General features: G+C 43.7%; 2 protein-coding genes and 1 long non-coding RNA gene across 7 annotated transcripts; 1 reads left to right on the top strand and 2 right to left on the bottom strand.

The window, feature by feature from the left end:
• Positions 1-108: 108 nt before the first annotated feature.
• tmem243b (transmembrane protein 243, mitochondrial b) lies at positions 109-7,416 on the bottom strand. Of its 5 annotated transcripts, none has more exons than XM_076029980.1 (5): positions 7,263-7,416; positions 3,936-4,202; positions 3,759-3,809; positions 2,980-3,084; positions 109-2,146 (listed from the first exon to the last, which is right to left on the bottom strand). In XM_076029980.1, the coding sequence occupies exons 2-5, from the start codon at positions 4,011-4,013 to the stop codon at positions 2,027-2,029; spliced, it is 354 nt and encodes a 117-aa protein (XP_075886095.1). In that variant the 5' UTR covers positions 4,014-4,202; positions 7,263-7,416; the 3' UTR covers positions 109-2,026. The 5 variants fall into 5 exon arrangements, with proteins under 5 accessions (XP_075886095.1, XP_075886096.1, XP_075886094.1 ...); XM_076029981.1 differs by lacking the exon at positions 7,263-7,416 and adding an exon at positions 6,799-6,950; XM_076029979.1 differs by lacking the exon at positions 7,263-7,416 and adding an exon at positions 6,490-6,733.
• A 487-nt stretch (positions 7,417-7,903) lies between these two features.
• On the top strand, positions 7,904-12,687 carry dclre1c (DNA cross-link repair 1C, PSO2 homolog (S. cerevisiae)). Its single transcript, XM_076029974.1, has 15 exons — positions 7,904-8,260; positions 8,379-8,430; positions 8,545-8,629; positions 8,771-8,830; positions 8,928-8,983; positions 9,119-9,220; positions 9,312-9,384; positions 9,501-9,641; positions 9,744-9,845; positions 9,942-10,078; positions 10,203-10,257; positions 10,364-10,452; positions 10,741-10,835; positions 10,950-11,042; positions 11,715-12,687. Exons 1-15 carry the CDS (start codon positions 8,152-8,154, stop codon positions 12,506-12,508), a joined length of 2,043 nt encoding a protein of 680 aa, XP_075886089.1. The 5' UTR covers positions 7,904-8,151; the 3' UTR covers positions 12,509-12,687.
• A 2-nt stretch (positions 12,688-12,689) lies between these two features.
• On the bottom strand, positions 12,690-15,269 carry LOC142890743 (uncharacterized). Its single transcript, XR_012927116.1, has 5 exons — positions 14,792-15,269; positions 14,403-14,594; positions 14,189-14,265; positions 13,831-13,903; positions 12,690-13,474 (listed from the first exon to the last, which is right to left on the bottom strand). It is a non-coding gene; the product is annotated as an uncharacterized LOC142890743 (long non-coding RNA).
• Between the last annotated feature and the right edge of the window lie 1,290 nt (positions 15,270-16,559).

Genomic DNA, 16,559 nt, shown 5'->3' with positions numbered 1-16,559 from the left:
AGCTTGGTTATTCTAATACTTTTATGACTGGGATATAAAGTCAGAAATATGAAAAATTTTCAAAGGTTTGTTCTAAATTCCTGTTTGAAAGTCAACAGATGAGGCCGGTGGGGTACTCAATGATTTATTCCAGAAAATAAATGAAATAAATAGAAAAAAAAACAAAACCATGATGCTCTGACAATCCTGATGTCGTGGCCATGTCTGCGTGTGATGATGTCATTGACAATTACACAGACTTGAGTTTGAAGTCACTTCAATGCCCACAAAAAAAAAAACATGACATCACAAAGGGCTGCTGCAGTGTTGACGGGCTGCCCTGATGCCTGATGGAGAGGGTTCACTCTCATACATAAACACCAGTTTGGTCACTTTATATGTATTTGTTTTGTTTGTTTAAAAAACAGTGTGACAAATTTAAACTTCCACCTTCACCACCAGACTGTGCTTTCGTGTGTGTGTGTGTGTGTGTGTGTGTGTGTGTGTGTGTGTGTGTGTGTGTGTGTGTGTGTGTGTGTGTGTGTGTGTGTGTGTGTGTGTGTGTGTGTGGGGGGGGGGTATATTGGTTAAACGTCATTGTGACAGAAGTCCCCGTCGAGATGCTGCAAAGCCACATGGATTGTTGCCATTCATTTTCATTGGTGCTGCAGCTATGGCTTAAAAAAATAAAAATAACTGAAGTCATTCATTATTTAGTGCAATACTCTGTGGCCTATCAGTGTAACTCGGCACTTTAAAAGTGCTTCTAATTACAAAAATGTTCTAGACACTATGATCAGATAAAAGTAGGGAAGCCGCCAAGAAGAAATCTGTTGCATATATTTGCGGCGGAACCCTTGAAACTGCCTGCATGATTGCTGTGGAGCTCTCAGTCTGCAGTGCAGAAGGCAAGGCATCTCCCCTGTAACTGCCTGAGTACCGCCTACTAAACTCCGTCATGGATGAAAGACAAAAAAATAAAATTAAATAAAAATCCAGCCCGTTAAAGTCTGAACTGTCAAAACTGATTCAGGGAGAAAAAAAAAAATTCTGCCGAAGGTTTAAAACAAAGCAAGGAAAGCTGTCGGAAATCTAAAAAGCGTCTTCGATCCAAAGTCGGAGACGTGTTTGTGGAAGACTTTAAGGCTGAAAGTCAGCTGATCCGTGTACAAAGAGAAACGTGGTCGTGCTTTCAGGTCTTTGCAGCGGGAGCTCGACGGGCAAACTGACCGACCGACCGACCGAGCTACCAACCGAGCCACTCCGTCAGCTGCTTTTTAAAGGCGGAGCTGCTGAGAGCGAGAGGGAGCCGTCATCCACCAGCCTGGACGGCGGCGGCAGCATTAGCGTCTCGTGTGTTTGGCTGCGTCCCAATTCTTTTGTGCACAACGTGTCGCCGTCGCCTGCCAATCACATCCAACAGATTCTACAGTTGGAGGACGACGTCGTCTGATCAGACTTCTGATCAAGCAAAACAAAAATAATAATCTACACGTTAAAGTCTATGAATAGAAGAGGAATGGGACATTTTATTACGCACCGTCCTGACCTTTTCATTGGTCAGTTTCAGGGACCTGGGCGATAAAACGCACCACTGCAAAGACTGAAAGCCTTCCGATTTCTTTTGGCTCTGCTTTTGAGACAAAAATTAGAAACACTGGCGTGATGCCAACTGAGATCAGTGACAGCAGAAGCTGTAAATTATTGCGTGCATGTAAACAGTCTGTCCTTCCGTCGTGTGTCTCCGGGCGGAATTGTTAGTTGTTTTTTTTTTTGCTCTCTAAATCAACGTTGCCTCGCAGTCACTGCGACCCTTCATCGAGTCTGGGTGAGCAGCAGCAGCAGCAGCAGCAGCAGCGAGTCTTCATCCCACCGCAGCCGTCAAGTTTTCCCGGTATTTGGTCAGAGAGTCTCCAGCTGGGTGCGTTTCACTGCATTACTTTTTGGTCCTTCATGTGCAGTCCGTCTACGTGCGCTTCCCTCCGACAAGGCCATGTCTTCTCTGGTTGGTCCTGCTCGCCGCCACAACCACCACCTCCTCCTCCTCCTACCTGACGCTGTGGAAGTAGAGGTTGGCACATAGACACAGCAGCACGATGGACGCCAGCATGTAGTAGATGAGGTTCCGGAACTTGGGCTCCAGATCGCCCTGCCGATACCAGAATATCTGGAGGTGGACAAACACACAAGAAGGCTTTTTTTTTTCTCAATTCAACGCACATTTTCAAGCTCTCAGTTAGCAAGTCATTGACAACTGAAAAAAGGTAGCTACGAGGAAGGAGTAATATCAAATGGACTTCAACGTTCTCCAACTTGAAAATGTGCTCTGACAACAGGAACAAGACTTCTTGAGGTCAGCACGCTGGACTCTCCCCAGTACGGAAAAGGATTCGGACCACAAGAAGAGATAAGAAATTGAGACATTTTTTCTTCAAATTTCTAATTCGAGAATAAAGTCAAAATTTCAAAAATAAAGTTGACATAAAAAAAAGATGAAATTTTGTAAATAAAATTGAAATTTGGCAGTAAATGTTAATGTGAAGTAACTCAAAATGTCAATGCTCTGCGCGCAAGTCTAGTGGAGTATTTGCGTTTCCTGATTACTGTGGTTGAACCTTGTGGGATACACCTGCTTTCGGCAGCTTACTTTTAACTGTGGGTAACTGGGTTAAACACAATCCATCCAGTCTACTCGCCAGTTTCCACTTTATTCGTGTTGACTTTATTCATGAAGTTTCTACTTTATTCACAAAATTTTGCCTTTTTCGACGTCCACTTTATTCACGAAATTTCGTAATTTTTAACGTCGACTTCATTCACGAAACTGACTTTATTTATGAAATTTCAACTTAAAACTCGAAATGAAAACTTAAATAAAAATCACCTTCCTGCAATATTTTTTTCTCTTCTTGTGGCTCTAATCCCCTGTCGTACGCCAGTTACGATGATTCCTACTGAAAATATTTTGCCAAGACAGGATCAGCAGGAGGGTGTCGGTACCAGCACTATGGTGGATCCGCAGGTGAGCAGGATGCACACAGCGAAGAAGATGTTGAGAGGGTGCGGCGGCACCGAGGGGAAGACGAACGAGCTGATAACAGTCACCTGGAGGAGAAAACCAGACAGAAATGTTTGTCAAAATTGCATTTTTTTTACTCGTACTATCAAAGAGAAGCTTCGCAGGCATCACAGGCAGAATAGCTGCACATTCTCAACACTGAGGTTTTCCAAAGAAAATGTGATAAAAGAAAATTCAACACTTGTGACCTTTTATTCTGAAATTAGACGTCAAGCTATTTTTTTCAAACAGACTATGAAAGTGATTTTAAAAGGAGGGTGAAGTCAGACACAAGGTTCTATTCGGGCCACTGGCGGTGATTTCACAGAGCCACAGTTGAAAATGCCGTCAAATCAATGTTCTCAACCCGAGACTGAAAAAAAAATGCCAGTTTATTTTGAAACAGGCTCCATTTCAGTGTTACAAACGGGTTCTCGGTCACAAATGCGAGTTTAATGATGACGCGTTGAAATGCGCTCACGCAGCGCTTGTCTAATCAGAACAGTAGGAACAAATACCAAAGCATTCCAAGCCAAAAATAAGATAAAATCTTTGAGATCACAGCTGCAGTTACAGCTCCTCTGTTTTCTTTGGATCTTTTTTTTTTTCTTCCTGTATTAACTTTGAAAAGTAGCGTCAGCAGTTTTTGGAGATGATTGAAACAGGGCCAAACTGAGGCATTTCTGGTCAAAAGCAGCAGCGGCAGCAGATTGGTACTTACTAAAACAACCGCCGAGGAGAATAACCCCACTGCCAGGTTTATGATTCGATCCTGCAAAGACACACAAAGGTTGACACGTCAGTTTATGAAAGTGGTTGTCTTCCCCCCACGCTGTTATGTCAGATTTCGATTATTGGTATCGTTGACACTTTCAGTCAGACGGCCGGCGGCTCCTACCCGTGCCGAGGTCTCCCCGAACAGAGGTCTGTTGTCCAGGCCGCTGGTGCCATACGTCCTGGTGGTGAAGTCATCCATGGCTGCTTTCCACACACACGCGCATACACAGCGAGGCCACCTGGCTCTCAGCAGCACTGCCTCCTGGAGACACCGGCCCAGTGCTGCATGCTATCGAGGAAGCTTGCAGCTGCACAGAGTCGGGGATGGGGATCAGTGTGAAGGGAACGATGGAGGCATGGTGAGACACGTGGGTTTTCTTTGCTTCACCTGGAGGAAAAGTAAAGTGTAGAAAAAAACGGGAATTAAATGGAGCTGAAAAGTGAAGTTCTGATTTTCCCAGTGACTCAATACAAAAAAATAACAATGACAAACTCAAATGTACGATAGAACCATTTAAAAAAAAACATGTTTTTGAACACAGAAACACTTTCTCTAGCAGTGGAAGACGGTAACGTTTTCCGAGGAAGTCAACCAGTGAGCAGCGGCGCAGCGCAAGAAGAGAACAACAACTGATTCATGCCGTCACTCCTTTGGCTTCGCTTCCCCTTTTTCCAGGTGTGACCATAACTGTAAGTCACATCAAAAAAAGAAAGAAAAAAAGAAAAAGCAGTGATGATGATGATGATGATGATGATGGTGATGATTGTTGGCATTTGAAAAGGAGGAACTGGGTGTCATTTCCAGAAGCCTTGAAAATATGTCTATTCTTATGTGGCTTAACGCCGCACCTTCACACAGACAGCTGCTTCTGCCGCTGCTTCCTTTCTGGGTCAGAAGGCAACAGGAAAGGGAATTTCAAACCCCACTCAGCCTTCTCAGCAGAAAACACAAAGTGAGAAACAAGAGCTTGATTATAAAATGGAATAAGAGCGGCCTTGAGCTACATTCCTCACGGAGCCTTGTGATCGGGGGGGGGGGGCTCCTGAGAAAGAGGCCACAAAGCTTAGCTGGGCTGAGCAGAAGCATGGCTGGTGCAACGGCACAAACCACCGTTACACCTGAATAAAACTGGAAGTACTGGAAACCAGTCAAGGTGACAAACTGAAGCATTGCATGGACTTATTGCCTAACAATAACAATAACGGCTATTCGTTGTTCTTTTAATACATGACTTTCATACTGACTAGTCCATTAGTCAGTACAATCTTCAAGTTGAAATCAAAGTTCAAAATGACAGTTTAACACATTTCCCACCATTTCAGTTGTCATATTAACGTCAATTTAAGCCGATTGATTAAGCAACAGTTGGCTTGGCTCCCAAATTGCATGCAGATAAATATATACACAAGGTACTGGGTGAGAATAGCCATATTTGGATTCAGAAAAAAACTGCACCATCGTTGCAGCACGCAGTCAAAACTGGCATAATAATTGACTGTATCAAGATACAAATGTTGAAATAGCAAGGTGGCGTTTTGGTGGACATTTTGATGCTGCTGGGGAAACACTTGAAATGTCAATAACCTTATGAGCCAACATTGACAACAAGACAGCTGAGCAAACGAGCCGGGTCACCTGAATCTCACCCAAAACACATGTAAAAACACGACTCACTAAACTAGCAAGCTCACCTGACTAGCTAGTTAGTTAGTTTAGTTTATGCTGTCATAATTGTACGTATATACATACAAATAAACAGGTAACAAAGGATACAGCACCTACAAAATTAATTTGACTATATATATATATATATATATATATATATATATATATATATATATATATATATATATATATATATGTTACCTACCCTTTTTACATATCATGTAAGCAGCTCAACAAATATTTCGATATAATTTTCACACACAGGCTAATCATTCCTGAGCTTTATACGTGTTCACCACTTTGTTTTTAAACAAATAAACACATTTATGATTCCTCGTCACAACCGTTCTACAGGTTCCTTTGACAGATAGACATCTGCCCTTTAATGTTTGTCCTTGCTCTTTTTTATATTGAAACATTCCTAATCCCCCGAGTTCACATTGACTGTCTGTTGTTCCAAACAGCCTCTGAATACAGTCAGGAAGCAGGTTATTGTGTACTTTATAGATTTATCTTTACGGTTTTATAATGCACTAAATCAAACCATTTCAAAGCATATGAACTGAGAAATAATGCATTAGTTGGTTCCGAATAATCTGATAGCAATACTAGCAAGACATTTAACTTCATCCAAACAGCTAGTTAGCCGAGTAGTCGGCGCTAAACCTGACATGACATATGCTATCGTAAAGTGGCGAATTGTACGTAAAACATGCGTAAAACACGGAAAGTGTCCGTCTTCCTGAGGAATTTCATTCTTTCGAAATGGCGAATTGTTACCGGACTAATGGAAGTGGGTAGCTTTCTTACAGTAGGCTAACAGGAGCTTTCTCCCTTTACCAGCACTGGAAAGCAGGCTGAGTGGCTGGCTGGCTGGCTGGCTAGCGCGGCTAGGCTAACCATTCGACTGATGACAGACAGAAAGCCCGAACACCGAGCGAGTGGAAACGAGCGAACGACTCCTCGTTTCTGTCGTCGTCATGCAATTAAAAAGCAATAAAGCACTTGCCTCCGTGTTGACGGCTGCTCTGCAATCACAACTCCAGAGAGGGGAGGCAAAACAAAAGCCGAACACTCACTAGTGGTGGTGGTGGTGTGTCGAGTGGGAATTAAAGGTGAGCCCCGGCGGTGGCTCCGGTTCAAGCTGTTTTTAAAGGCGAGGAGTAGCTACAATTGTCAGTGAGCCGATCGGCGCGCTGCCGGCCGGAAGTTTAGCGGCGTCTGTCCCACCAAAGTCAATTCCAAACTCGACTGCGTTTACGGCGTGGCCGGTTCAACGGTAGCATACGCTCAGAAAAAGAATAAGATGGCAATCAACCAGCGCAACTTTTGAGTGTCTTACTTCGGTGATCCCTCGGCCGATATGATTGCTTGCTGGCTGCTGTGAACATTCGCGCGATGTTTTTCTGGGATAATCACCAAAGCAAACTACCGTTTTCTCTCAATGACGTTTTGTACCTCAGGGTTGTTTGACTATTTTGTGACCAAAAAAGCGTACACCCATAAAGTAATCACACAACCAGTTCTTCAGGTTTTAGTTAGTGTTCTGTCTTTCAGCAATATGTAGGGCATTTGTTGCGTCCCCTCCAGAACTCTTTCACTTGGCTGCGAAAATTGTGTAATAAAACAATTATAGTGCAAAAAAAAAAAAAAAAAAAAAAAAAGTGCAAGCGCTCTGGGGGTTTTTTCAACTCGGATTATTCCACAATTCCTCACAAAGACTAGAAATGCAAATAGAAATGGACTCAATGTGGTTACCAGAGTAACAGAAATCCATCTTACTTGTTGCTGCTGCTGCTGCAGGATTGTCCGCGGTGCTGCGGGTCTGTGGTCCAGCTGTTGTCCCGGCAGTTCCACGTCTCTATCTCTTATAACATATCCCAATAGTATCCCAGACTAATAAATAGCAAATTCTTGATTTCTCATGCATTCAAAATAAGGGATATGTCCGATTTGAGAGCTTGTGGGGGGTAATCTCACCCCTCATGTTACCATCACATGAGAAGAGTGTGACGAGCCGGGCGGCCGGGCGATTAAGTCTGTTTAAAAAAAGAAAGAGAGAGGGGAGAAAAAAAAAAACTACTGCCCCATTTTAAGCAGGTCATGAATGTTACTGTTAATGGGACCGTAATCCTTATTTTACCCGAGTGCCTTTAAAAAAAAAGAAAATGAAATGATACGCTCACTAGCTCATAAAGTGAATCAATTTATGAAGCTAGAATTCCTGTTAAGAGTTCTTGACATTCAGAGAAATTACTTTGGTTGTTTGTTGTACATATATTGATGATAGTGTAGGTTCACAATTTGGGAGCCTGCACTTTTTCTTTTTCTTTTTTATGTCTTGGAATATCTATCTATCTATCTATCTATCTATCTATCTATCTATCTATCTATCTATCTATCTATCGATCTATCTATCTATTTAAAATTAAATTAATCGAAGTAAGTGACTCAATTCAAGCGTTAGGGGGCGGTAACGACTCCTAAACATGCTTGAGCGGCGGCCAAAAGAAAATACACGAAGAAGAAGCAGAAGCGGGTGGGCGGGACAAACGAACACCGGCGGTCCGGTTCGGTTGATGATGATAACACAGTATTCGCTTCTAGCTGGGGACAGCTTTGACGTTTTTTTTTAGACAACAAAAACACTTTCTACCATTGAGCCTCCGAGATGAGTTCGTTCGCGGGCCGGATGAGAGAATATTCCACCGTCTCTCTGGATCGCTTCGACCGGGAGAACCTACATGCCCGGGCGTATTTCCTCTCCCACTGCCATAAAGGTGAGCCTGACTGCAGGCGTAATCAGTGTGTACAATGTTTGCATATTCTTTTAGCCGCTACAATACCGAGGTCCTATGACTCTTAAGCACCTTCGTATTCTGTTGTCGACTCCTTCAGATCACATGAAAGGACTGAAGGGACCGAAGCTGAGGAGGAAATTGCAGTTCAGGTCTGCGTGATTAGTCATCGTAAAGCTGTCGTCGTTGTACATTCAGTTACAATGTGTGACTGCTGTTGGAAGGCTCAAAGGCCCACTTTCTTCTGTGTGACCCTGTGTTTACAGCCGCACAGTCAGGCTCTACTGCTCCTATGTGACCAAAGAACTCCTGCTGAACAACCCCAAGTACGCCTTCTGGGAGGAGTACATTGTAAGTCCCTCCTGTCACTGTCAGTGATGGGTTAAGAACTCAATATTCCACGCATTTGTTTATCTCTAAATCCCAAGTCGACATCCGGCTGTCCTTCTGTCTGCTGCTGGTGAGATGACTCATGTCCATTTGTTCTTCTAGGTTCCTCTGGAGCTGGAGAGCCCCACGCAGATCTCTCTGGTCGACGAAGCATCTGGAGAGGTGCGAAAAGTCCTGCGTGTTTGACACTTTTGTTCCGGTTGATTTTCCTCCTGACTCCTCTTATCTGAAAACTGTTTTTCTGCTGCTTGCGTGGCAGAAAGAAGATCTTGTCGTCACGTTGCTCCCTGCGGGTCATTGCCCCGGCTCTGTAATGTGAGTCCAGCTTTTTTTAAGCACATCCCGATTTCATGCAACGTCGTCACACCTGCAGTGAGACAGTCGCATGCGTGTGTAACGTTCAAGATTTCAAGCGTAAAAATCCTGAAATGTTGTCTGTCTGTGCTGCAGGTTCCTGTTTGAAGGCTCCCAGGGAAATGTTTTGTACACAGGAGACTTCAGGTTGTCTGTTGGAGACGTGTCCAGGATAGAACTTCTGCACTCTGGCAGCAGGTTATTAAGTCTCTGACTGCCTCTATTCTCAGATTTAATGACAGATAAAACAGATAAAAACACATGTATCCTTTTTCTTCTGTCACTACAGAGTGAAAGATATCCAGAGTGTGTATCTCGACTCAACTTTTTACGACCCACGCTTCTACCAAATTCCTACTCGAGTCAGTAACTCATATGACTACGTTGTAAAATTGAAGGAAAATGTAACATTTCGATTTGTCTCTTGAATAGAACAATTTCAACGCTGAATCTCTGCTAATCTTGTGTGTGTTTCCAGGAGGCCTGTCTGAACGGCATCCTGGAGCTGATCAGAAACTGGATCTGTCAGAGTCCCTACCATGTTGTGTGGCTCAACTGTAAAGCCGCATATGGATATGAATACCTGTTTACCAACCTAGGGGAGGAGCTTGGCACACAGGTAGTAACACAAGCAACGCAAATGCACAGACACACACATGTCGATCCGGAAAGAGAAGCATCCACACGTTCAACACAAACACACACACACACGTCTTCCCAGATCCACGTCAACAGTCTGGACATGTTCAAGAAGATGCCGGAGATCCTGAGCTTCGTGACCACCGACCGCAGGACCCAGATCCACGCCTGCCGGCACCCCAAGGTCAACACTCTGCTCAGAAGCTCTGGGGCTGGACTCCAACGTCTTTGCTTTCTGTGTTTTGTTTATCGGTCGGCCCCCTGTTCTTCTCGCCAACAGGACGAGGAGTTTTTTCAAGGCAGTCGGATTCCGTGTGGCTGCTCTGCCGTCGACGGGACGCCTCTCCGCATCATCAGCATCAAACCGTCCACCATGTGGTTCGGAGAGAGAACAAGGAAAACCAACGTGATAATAAAGTGAGAGCGAGGTCCACATGTTCAGGAGCTGCATGTTGAATGTCTGACTTCATTTATGTTTTGTTTTGTTTTTCATTTCAAGTGTTGTGAGAGCTCAAGATGTGTTTTGTTTCTCCTTCTGCAGAACCGGAATGAGTTCCTTCAGAGCGTGCTTCAGTTTCCACTCGTCCTACTCAGAGGTATCTTGTCTTTGATTTTAAATTCAAGAATCTGAATATTTTTTATTCTAATCCATCACCACATTTAGATTCTCAATATTCACACATTTCCCACCTCCAATTGCAGCTCAAAGACTTCCTGTCCTACCTGCAGCCAGTCAACATCTACCCGAGTGTGATCCCACTTGGTCGGACGCTGTCTGATGTTACTCAGATGTGAGTGAGGCGCTTATTAATATTATTTTTTTTTATATTAATTTGTTAGCCGAGGAAACTAGGAAACCCAAATCAGCAAAACAAAATAATAGCTGAATAACAAACCAAAAAGAGGTGCATCAAATAGAGAATAGTTAAAATACACTGATGAGCAGATTACTCGAGCTAAAAGTTCTTACGAAGTCTCAAATAACGTCCTGTAAGTCACAGCAAGCCTCTTATTCTAAAGCTTTTTGTTGTATACACATGATGTACAGTTGTGTGTGTCTGCGTGGTTTGTGTGAGCAGGTTGAGGCTGATGTGCAGGAAACAGTCAGACCGTCTGTTCGCCTACAAACCCCTGGGGGTCCTCAAACGCAGCTCGGTGGTGCAACCTACATGCGGTGAGCGAGCCGTGCGTTACCACGACAACGGCGCACATCTGCCTTCGCTCTGGTCGTGGCACCTGGTTACGCGTTCACATTTACTCATCGTTTTTGTTCTTACGCAACTGGCAGACTCAGACTCCGACAGCGACAACGGGCTGTTTGACAGACTCGACCTGGTGCCAGTGAGGAAGAAGATGGCGCTGGAGCGCGCAGTGGAAAACGGTCAATAACACAACTTGAACCCTTCTTGATTGTAGTGATTTTTTTCATAGTGTATATAATGTATATATTGTATATATTTATATTTTATAGGGATGTTAACAATTAATACATTTTAAATGAATTTTCGATTAAGAATTTAATTGATTAATTGTCGATTAAGGATTTAATCGATTAAATTAAATTAAATTAAATTAAATTAAATTAAATTAAATTAAATTAGTTGTGATTAATTGAAGATTTTTTACACGCATCGTTAATATTATTATAACAGTATTGTAGCAGGAAAGAGCAATTCACCTGTAGATACTGTGATGGTCATAATATACAAAGTCACTTTTAAACAACTTTTTTTTATAAAAAAGTTGAAATGTGACCCATTACAAGTCAGAGGATAAATGTTTAGGGTGTTTTTACTGTTCTCTAATGTTAAAATGGGTAACATTGGACCCTCAACATTATTTAAGGGTTATTTAATGTTTGTCTGTGTTCCTTACACATTTTCATTGTGAAATTTAGGTTCTCATGAAAAACCACCGCTTAACACTTAATCGTTAATCGATCAATGAGGTCAATCAACTAACGATTAATGAATTAATCGATAATTTGCATCCCTAGTTTAGTTTGTGGTCATTAAATTAACTGTAAACTGTGTCTTTGTGTGTCGAATGTCAGCTGGGATGGCTCAGAGTCTTCACCAAACAGCGCCCCCTGCAGCGGTGGAGGAGTCTTTGCCTGTGAATGCAATAGACTCGCAGTCCGTGGCCGGGAACTACATGGACTGCACCGAGTCCAACGATGAAGACAGGGGGGACGAGGAGGAGGAGGATGAGGAGAAGGGGGACGGGGATTCAACACTGAAAGAGGAAGCGATGGATGGGGAGAAAAACAGAGAAACTGAGAAAAAAGAAATTAATGATCGTCCTCAGTCTCCCAAATGGGAGAATTTCTTCACGACAGAAAAGCTCCCCAACAGCCAGAACAGCCAGAACAGCCTCAACAGCCTCAACAGCCTCAACAGCCTCAACAGCCGCAACAGCCAGAACAGCCTCAACAGCCAATCCTGCTGCTCCGCACCAAGCCCCACCCTCTCCAGGATGACTGGCTCACAGACCCCAGAACTTTTCAGTGAAGAAGAAGAAGCAGAAGAAGAAGAAACCGCCGCCATGGAGGAGGGCTTCAGTCTGACTCTGTCCGCCTCCCTGTCCAACCATTCCTCCCAGAACCAGGACTCGGAGTTGGCCGACACTGTCATCCTGCCCCCAGAGGATCCGGACGGAGTGGATCTAAAGACCCCGAGACAAAGCGTCCGGTCTGATCTGGACGAGCTGCCAGGCTCGCAGGGCTCGTCGGATTTCGAGATCCCCCGCACGCCGGAATCCAAACCTCCACGCCCGGAGGAGCTGTTCCGGCTGTACCGGAAGCTGGCGGCCGGAGAGGAGCTGATCGTCGGGAAGAGCGCGCAGTGATCACAGGGAGCAAACAACTAAAAACCTCCGCAACACTTCCACACATTCTCACAGTTCAGAGTAAGGCACTTTAACCTACGACCACAGCGTGAACCAGCACTTTTCCTTCACGTTGACTGTTTTTATTTAAATTTGCTAAAGTTGCTCAGGTGATATCAAGAAGTTTTTGTGTGGAAGAGTGTTTTCTTTCAAATAAATATTTTATTGATTTTTTTTTTATGAATTTAAACATAAAACAAAAAAGGAATTCAACCTCTTTCCTTGTGTTTTCTCACACTTTCAAACAACATTTTCTTATTCTCTTTAAAATGTGCTCAAAACTTTTCTAACAATCTGTCTGCTACAGACTGAAACATCTTAAAAGTCAGTGGGATGTTCTTCTCTTTCGGCACCACGATTATCACGTCAAATGTGCAGCAGGCTTCTCAAGTCACCAGGGTTTCATCATTGATGGATTCAAAATCTGTTTGAAACAGCAGGAATTCCTAAACCCCTGCTGTTTGAGAACATTTGGAATTTCCATAGAAATTGTTCTATTTAGTGCATACATACATACAAACATATATACATACATAAGCAGGTCTGAGGCACAATTAAAACAGCGTCACAGTAAAAATACCTGCTCCTCGGCTTCAACGAGCAGCTTTGGCGCCCTCTAGTGTCAGTCTTCTGCTCTTCAACTGAGGGTCACCCACCGCAGCGCTTGTTGGTCAATGTGAGTCAGTCACAGCAGGCAAGACTGAAGTGTGAGCCGGCTACAAGTGTTCCAGCGCCTTCGCGTTGGCTTCACAATCCCAGTGAGGCAGCGTCCAGTAAAAGCACGAGGGTCTCTGCATCTGGGTTAAGCAGGTGGAGCTGAGTTTTCAAGTCTGAGATGATGCTGAGGACCACGGAGAACGTGGCCTTTCCTCTGCTCTCATCACTTTGTAAACAGCTTCCCGGAAAATCAGATTCCTGTTGTAACACCTTAAAAATGACAGTTTTTGAGGAAAGCACAACTAAATTTAATTTGCATTAATCTTATGAGATTTAATGTATTTTCAGAAGGCGTTAAAAAGGTGAGAGGGGCCTTTAATTTTTGTCATAAAATATAGATTTTTTTTTCAATGAAGAATTAAATTACTTTTTAAAATGAAATTCCAATTGGAAAAAAGGATATACTAAAACATAATAATAACAATGACTCACCTGGCCAAGGCATGAATGCAATAATACTGAGGCAGCGTCAGCACTGCCATTAATGAAAAGAAGAAAAGCTGGTGGAGCACACACACACACACACACAAACACACACACACACACACACACACACACACACCTACCTGGCTCGTCATTACAATTAGAGTCCTTTCCCCCACAGCGGCCTCCTGAGGGACAGTGAGTCTCTGTCGCTTTCTGCGGGGCCACACTTCCATTAATCAGCACAGAGGAACATCAAACATCACGACGATGAATTCTGAGAGACGTGCGCAGATACACACGCAGATAACGTGAGGCGATTGAACTCATGAGCCCCCCCCCCCACCCAAAAAAAAAAGAAAGAAATTGCAGCAGTCATCAGTGTTTTCTCTGCTCCTATGTTCTCATGACCCTGGAGCCCCGACAGGAAATTGAGGCTCTCTGCATGTGTGTGCGTGTGTGTTTTTGTCTGTGATATTGTGAGGACATCTTTTGTGTTACCTCTGAGGGACCCTATCTGCACTTGAGGAATGTTGCTCATGTCATTTGGAAAGCCCACGTACACGCCGCCGTAGTCCCTGCACACATGCAGCAGGTTGTCAGCGGGAAGGTTGTTTACGCATCACCCACACACACACACACACACACACACACACACACACACACACACACACACACACACACACACGTGATATGTTGAAAATCAACAACTCACTTCCATTTGTCGTCTTCTTGGCCTGAGTCCTCTGATCTGTGCACACAAACACACACATACACACATACACAGACAAACATCAAAGTCCAGTGAAGGCCAACTGAAACTGAAGTCAGGAAGTGTGCAGGTCAGACAAGTCAGACAGTTTTAATGGGAAATGAACTCACGGCTTTGATGACGCCTCGGCAGGACCTGAAGTCAGACACAGACACACACACACTTAATTTACATTATGAAAAATTAATTGAAAATAAGTCATTGCTATGTTATTTTTAATTTCACATTCTTCTTATTATGAAAAAATTTGATTTGAAGTGAATTGTCCCTTTTTGTCTTTTCCTCACTGCTTCAAGAATCTTCCATGCACAAACCTTTATTCTGTTTCTCACCTGCTGGGTTGCTGCTGCTGCTGCTGCTGCTGCTGCTGCTGCTGCTGCTGCTGTTGCTGTTTGTGTTGGTTGGTGAAGAATTTCCACACCCCATGGTACTCTCAAGACTGTGAGAAAAACCTTGAGGAGGAAATAAAAGATTTTAAAGAGAAATAAAAGGTTTCTTTCTCTCCCGTAGTTTTTTTTTCTTCTTTACTGCTCTCGCTCTCAAGTAACCTCTCAGCATGGAGGGAAGATTAAAATGACGCCGAGGAAAGGAGAGGAGGGGGAGGCGAGCGTGAGTGTGTTCACCCCTGCTGTTGAAGGTTAGGAGAGGTTTTTTCAGTGTGAGCGTGTGTGTGTAAGACAGACAGAGAGGGAGAGAGAGGGAGAGAGAGAGTGTGTGTGTGTGTGTGTGTGAAAGAGAGCAGCTCCAAAATGAGTCAGAATTAATTGAATTGGTGCCGTTATGATAATGTGGGAGAAACTCACTCACACCACATTAGAGAAGAGAAGCAGTCTTGATGTAGAGACACTTTCAGTGTAAACATTTACGAAAAGAAGGACAGTCAAGTACAACAGCATTTGCAACTCACACTAATCATGTGACCACTAAGTCTTGCAGCCCTTTATGATAACTGGTCTCTTCAAGTGTCATTAATGTCTTTAGGTATCTTTAAGTCCCAGTGTTGCTGGTTTGCACTGTGAGTTTTACAAACAGAGGAGATTCGGTTTTGTTTCAAGGGGGGCGTTTATTGTCAGTCTTCCCGCCTGTTCACAGTAAGGAGCTTCTCAGAAGTTGTCCTTCAAATGAAATCAACTGTGGGAATCAAGGGGAGCCAGCGGCTGCTGGCGGTGTCACCACGGGCAACTTTCCAAATCCGGCGAGAGCGCCAATCCCCAGTTGTGCCGGCAGCAGAGCAGAGAGCGATATCTGGCTATTAATTATCAGCTTGTTAATTCTTCGGTTTGTGAGACATACACAGGGAAAAATCAATACAGAAGCATAAAAACTGGCGGCAAGCCTGATGTAGCCTAAGTCAAAACTATTTGAACCGGTGCAAGATTTTACAAAGTCGAGAAAAATTCTACGTCAGAGCAGAAAAGAACACACTGTCCCTCCATTATGTCTGTGGTTGACTACTTATTTTTCCTTCTTCTGTTCCTTTTGTGTTGAGAATTAAATGACTCACATCGACCCCCTTTCGACCTACACGCACACACACACACACGCAAGCACAGTGGGCTGAGGAGAATAACTACTACTTTTCTGCATAATTCACCTCAATCACAGGCTACTGTCACAATATAAATGATTGTTCTGAGGTTCCAGCGGCGGGAGTTCAGTAAGTACCTGTGGACTCCTTCTCAAATAATGAGGAAGAAAAGAAAGGCCAAGATTACTCAAATCACTGCAAGGCTTATGTGCAAATTATTGTAACGTTCTTGAAATGTGTGTTACTGTTTATTGGGGTCTGTGTTAAGGTCCCTTTAAGGAGGTGCGGGGGTTCCTGGGAAAAGGGGCTTGCACACAAGGGTTGGAGGCAGTTCTAGAGGAAGTTGAGAGAGAGGTGTTTAGTCTCCGGTTCCGATTGTTGGGTTAACTAAGAAAAGACCGCGTGTAGACCCCTGATATATTACGAACCACATCTGTCCAAGTGGTTCCAAGCTGCAGAAATAATGTATTAACACAAAGAACACGTGAGAAATATAATGGAGGGGCAAAGACCCGACATCCATTACAGCTCTGAAATCAATAGTTGCACAAATCAATACAGAAATTGAGATA

This window comes from Nelusetta ayraudi, unplaced genomic scaffold, assembly GCF_046127955.1.
Source record: "Nelusetta ayraudi isolate G7.1 ecotype Tasmania unplaced genomic scaffold, CSIRO-AGI_Nayr_v1 ptg000027l, whole genome shotgun sequence".
Lineage (NCBI taxonomy): Eukaryota > Metazoa > Chordata > Actinopteri > Tetraodontiformes > Monacanthidae > Nelusetta > Nelusetta ayraudi.
The sequence above is the reverse complement of the archived record's forward strand: the minus strand, read 5'-3'. Positions and strand labels throughout refer to the sequence as shown.

Bases quoted from the DNA above. Each gene is read 5' to 3' on its own strand.
- tmem243b (XM_076029980.1), bottom strand. From the start codon at position 4,013: ATGGATGACTTCACCACCAGGACGTATGGCACCAGCGGCCTGGACAAC. The intron at 3,810-3,935 runs GTAGGAGCCGCC...GTGTCTTTGCAG, and splicing joins TCGGGGAGACCTCGGCACGG to GATCGAATCATAAACCTGGC. The intron at 2,147-2,979 runs GTACCGACACCC...GTCCACCTCCAG, and splicing joins GCGGATCCACCATAGTGCTG to ATATTCTGGTATCGGCAGGG.
- dclre1c (XM_076029974.1), top strand. From the start codon at position 8,152: ATGAGTTCGTTCGCGGGCCGGATGAGAGAATATTCCACCGTCTCTCTG. The intron at 8,831-8,927 runs GTGCGAAAAGTC...CTTGCGTGGCAG, and splicing joins TCGACGAAGCATCTGGAGAG to AAAGAAGATCTTGTCGTCAC. The intron at 9,642-9,743 runs GTAGTAACACAA...ACGTCTTCCCAG, and splicing joins GGGAGGAGCTTGGCACACAG to ATCCACGTCAACAGTCTGGA.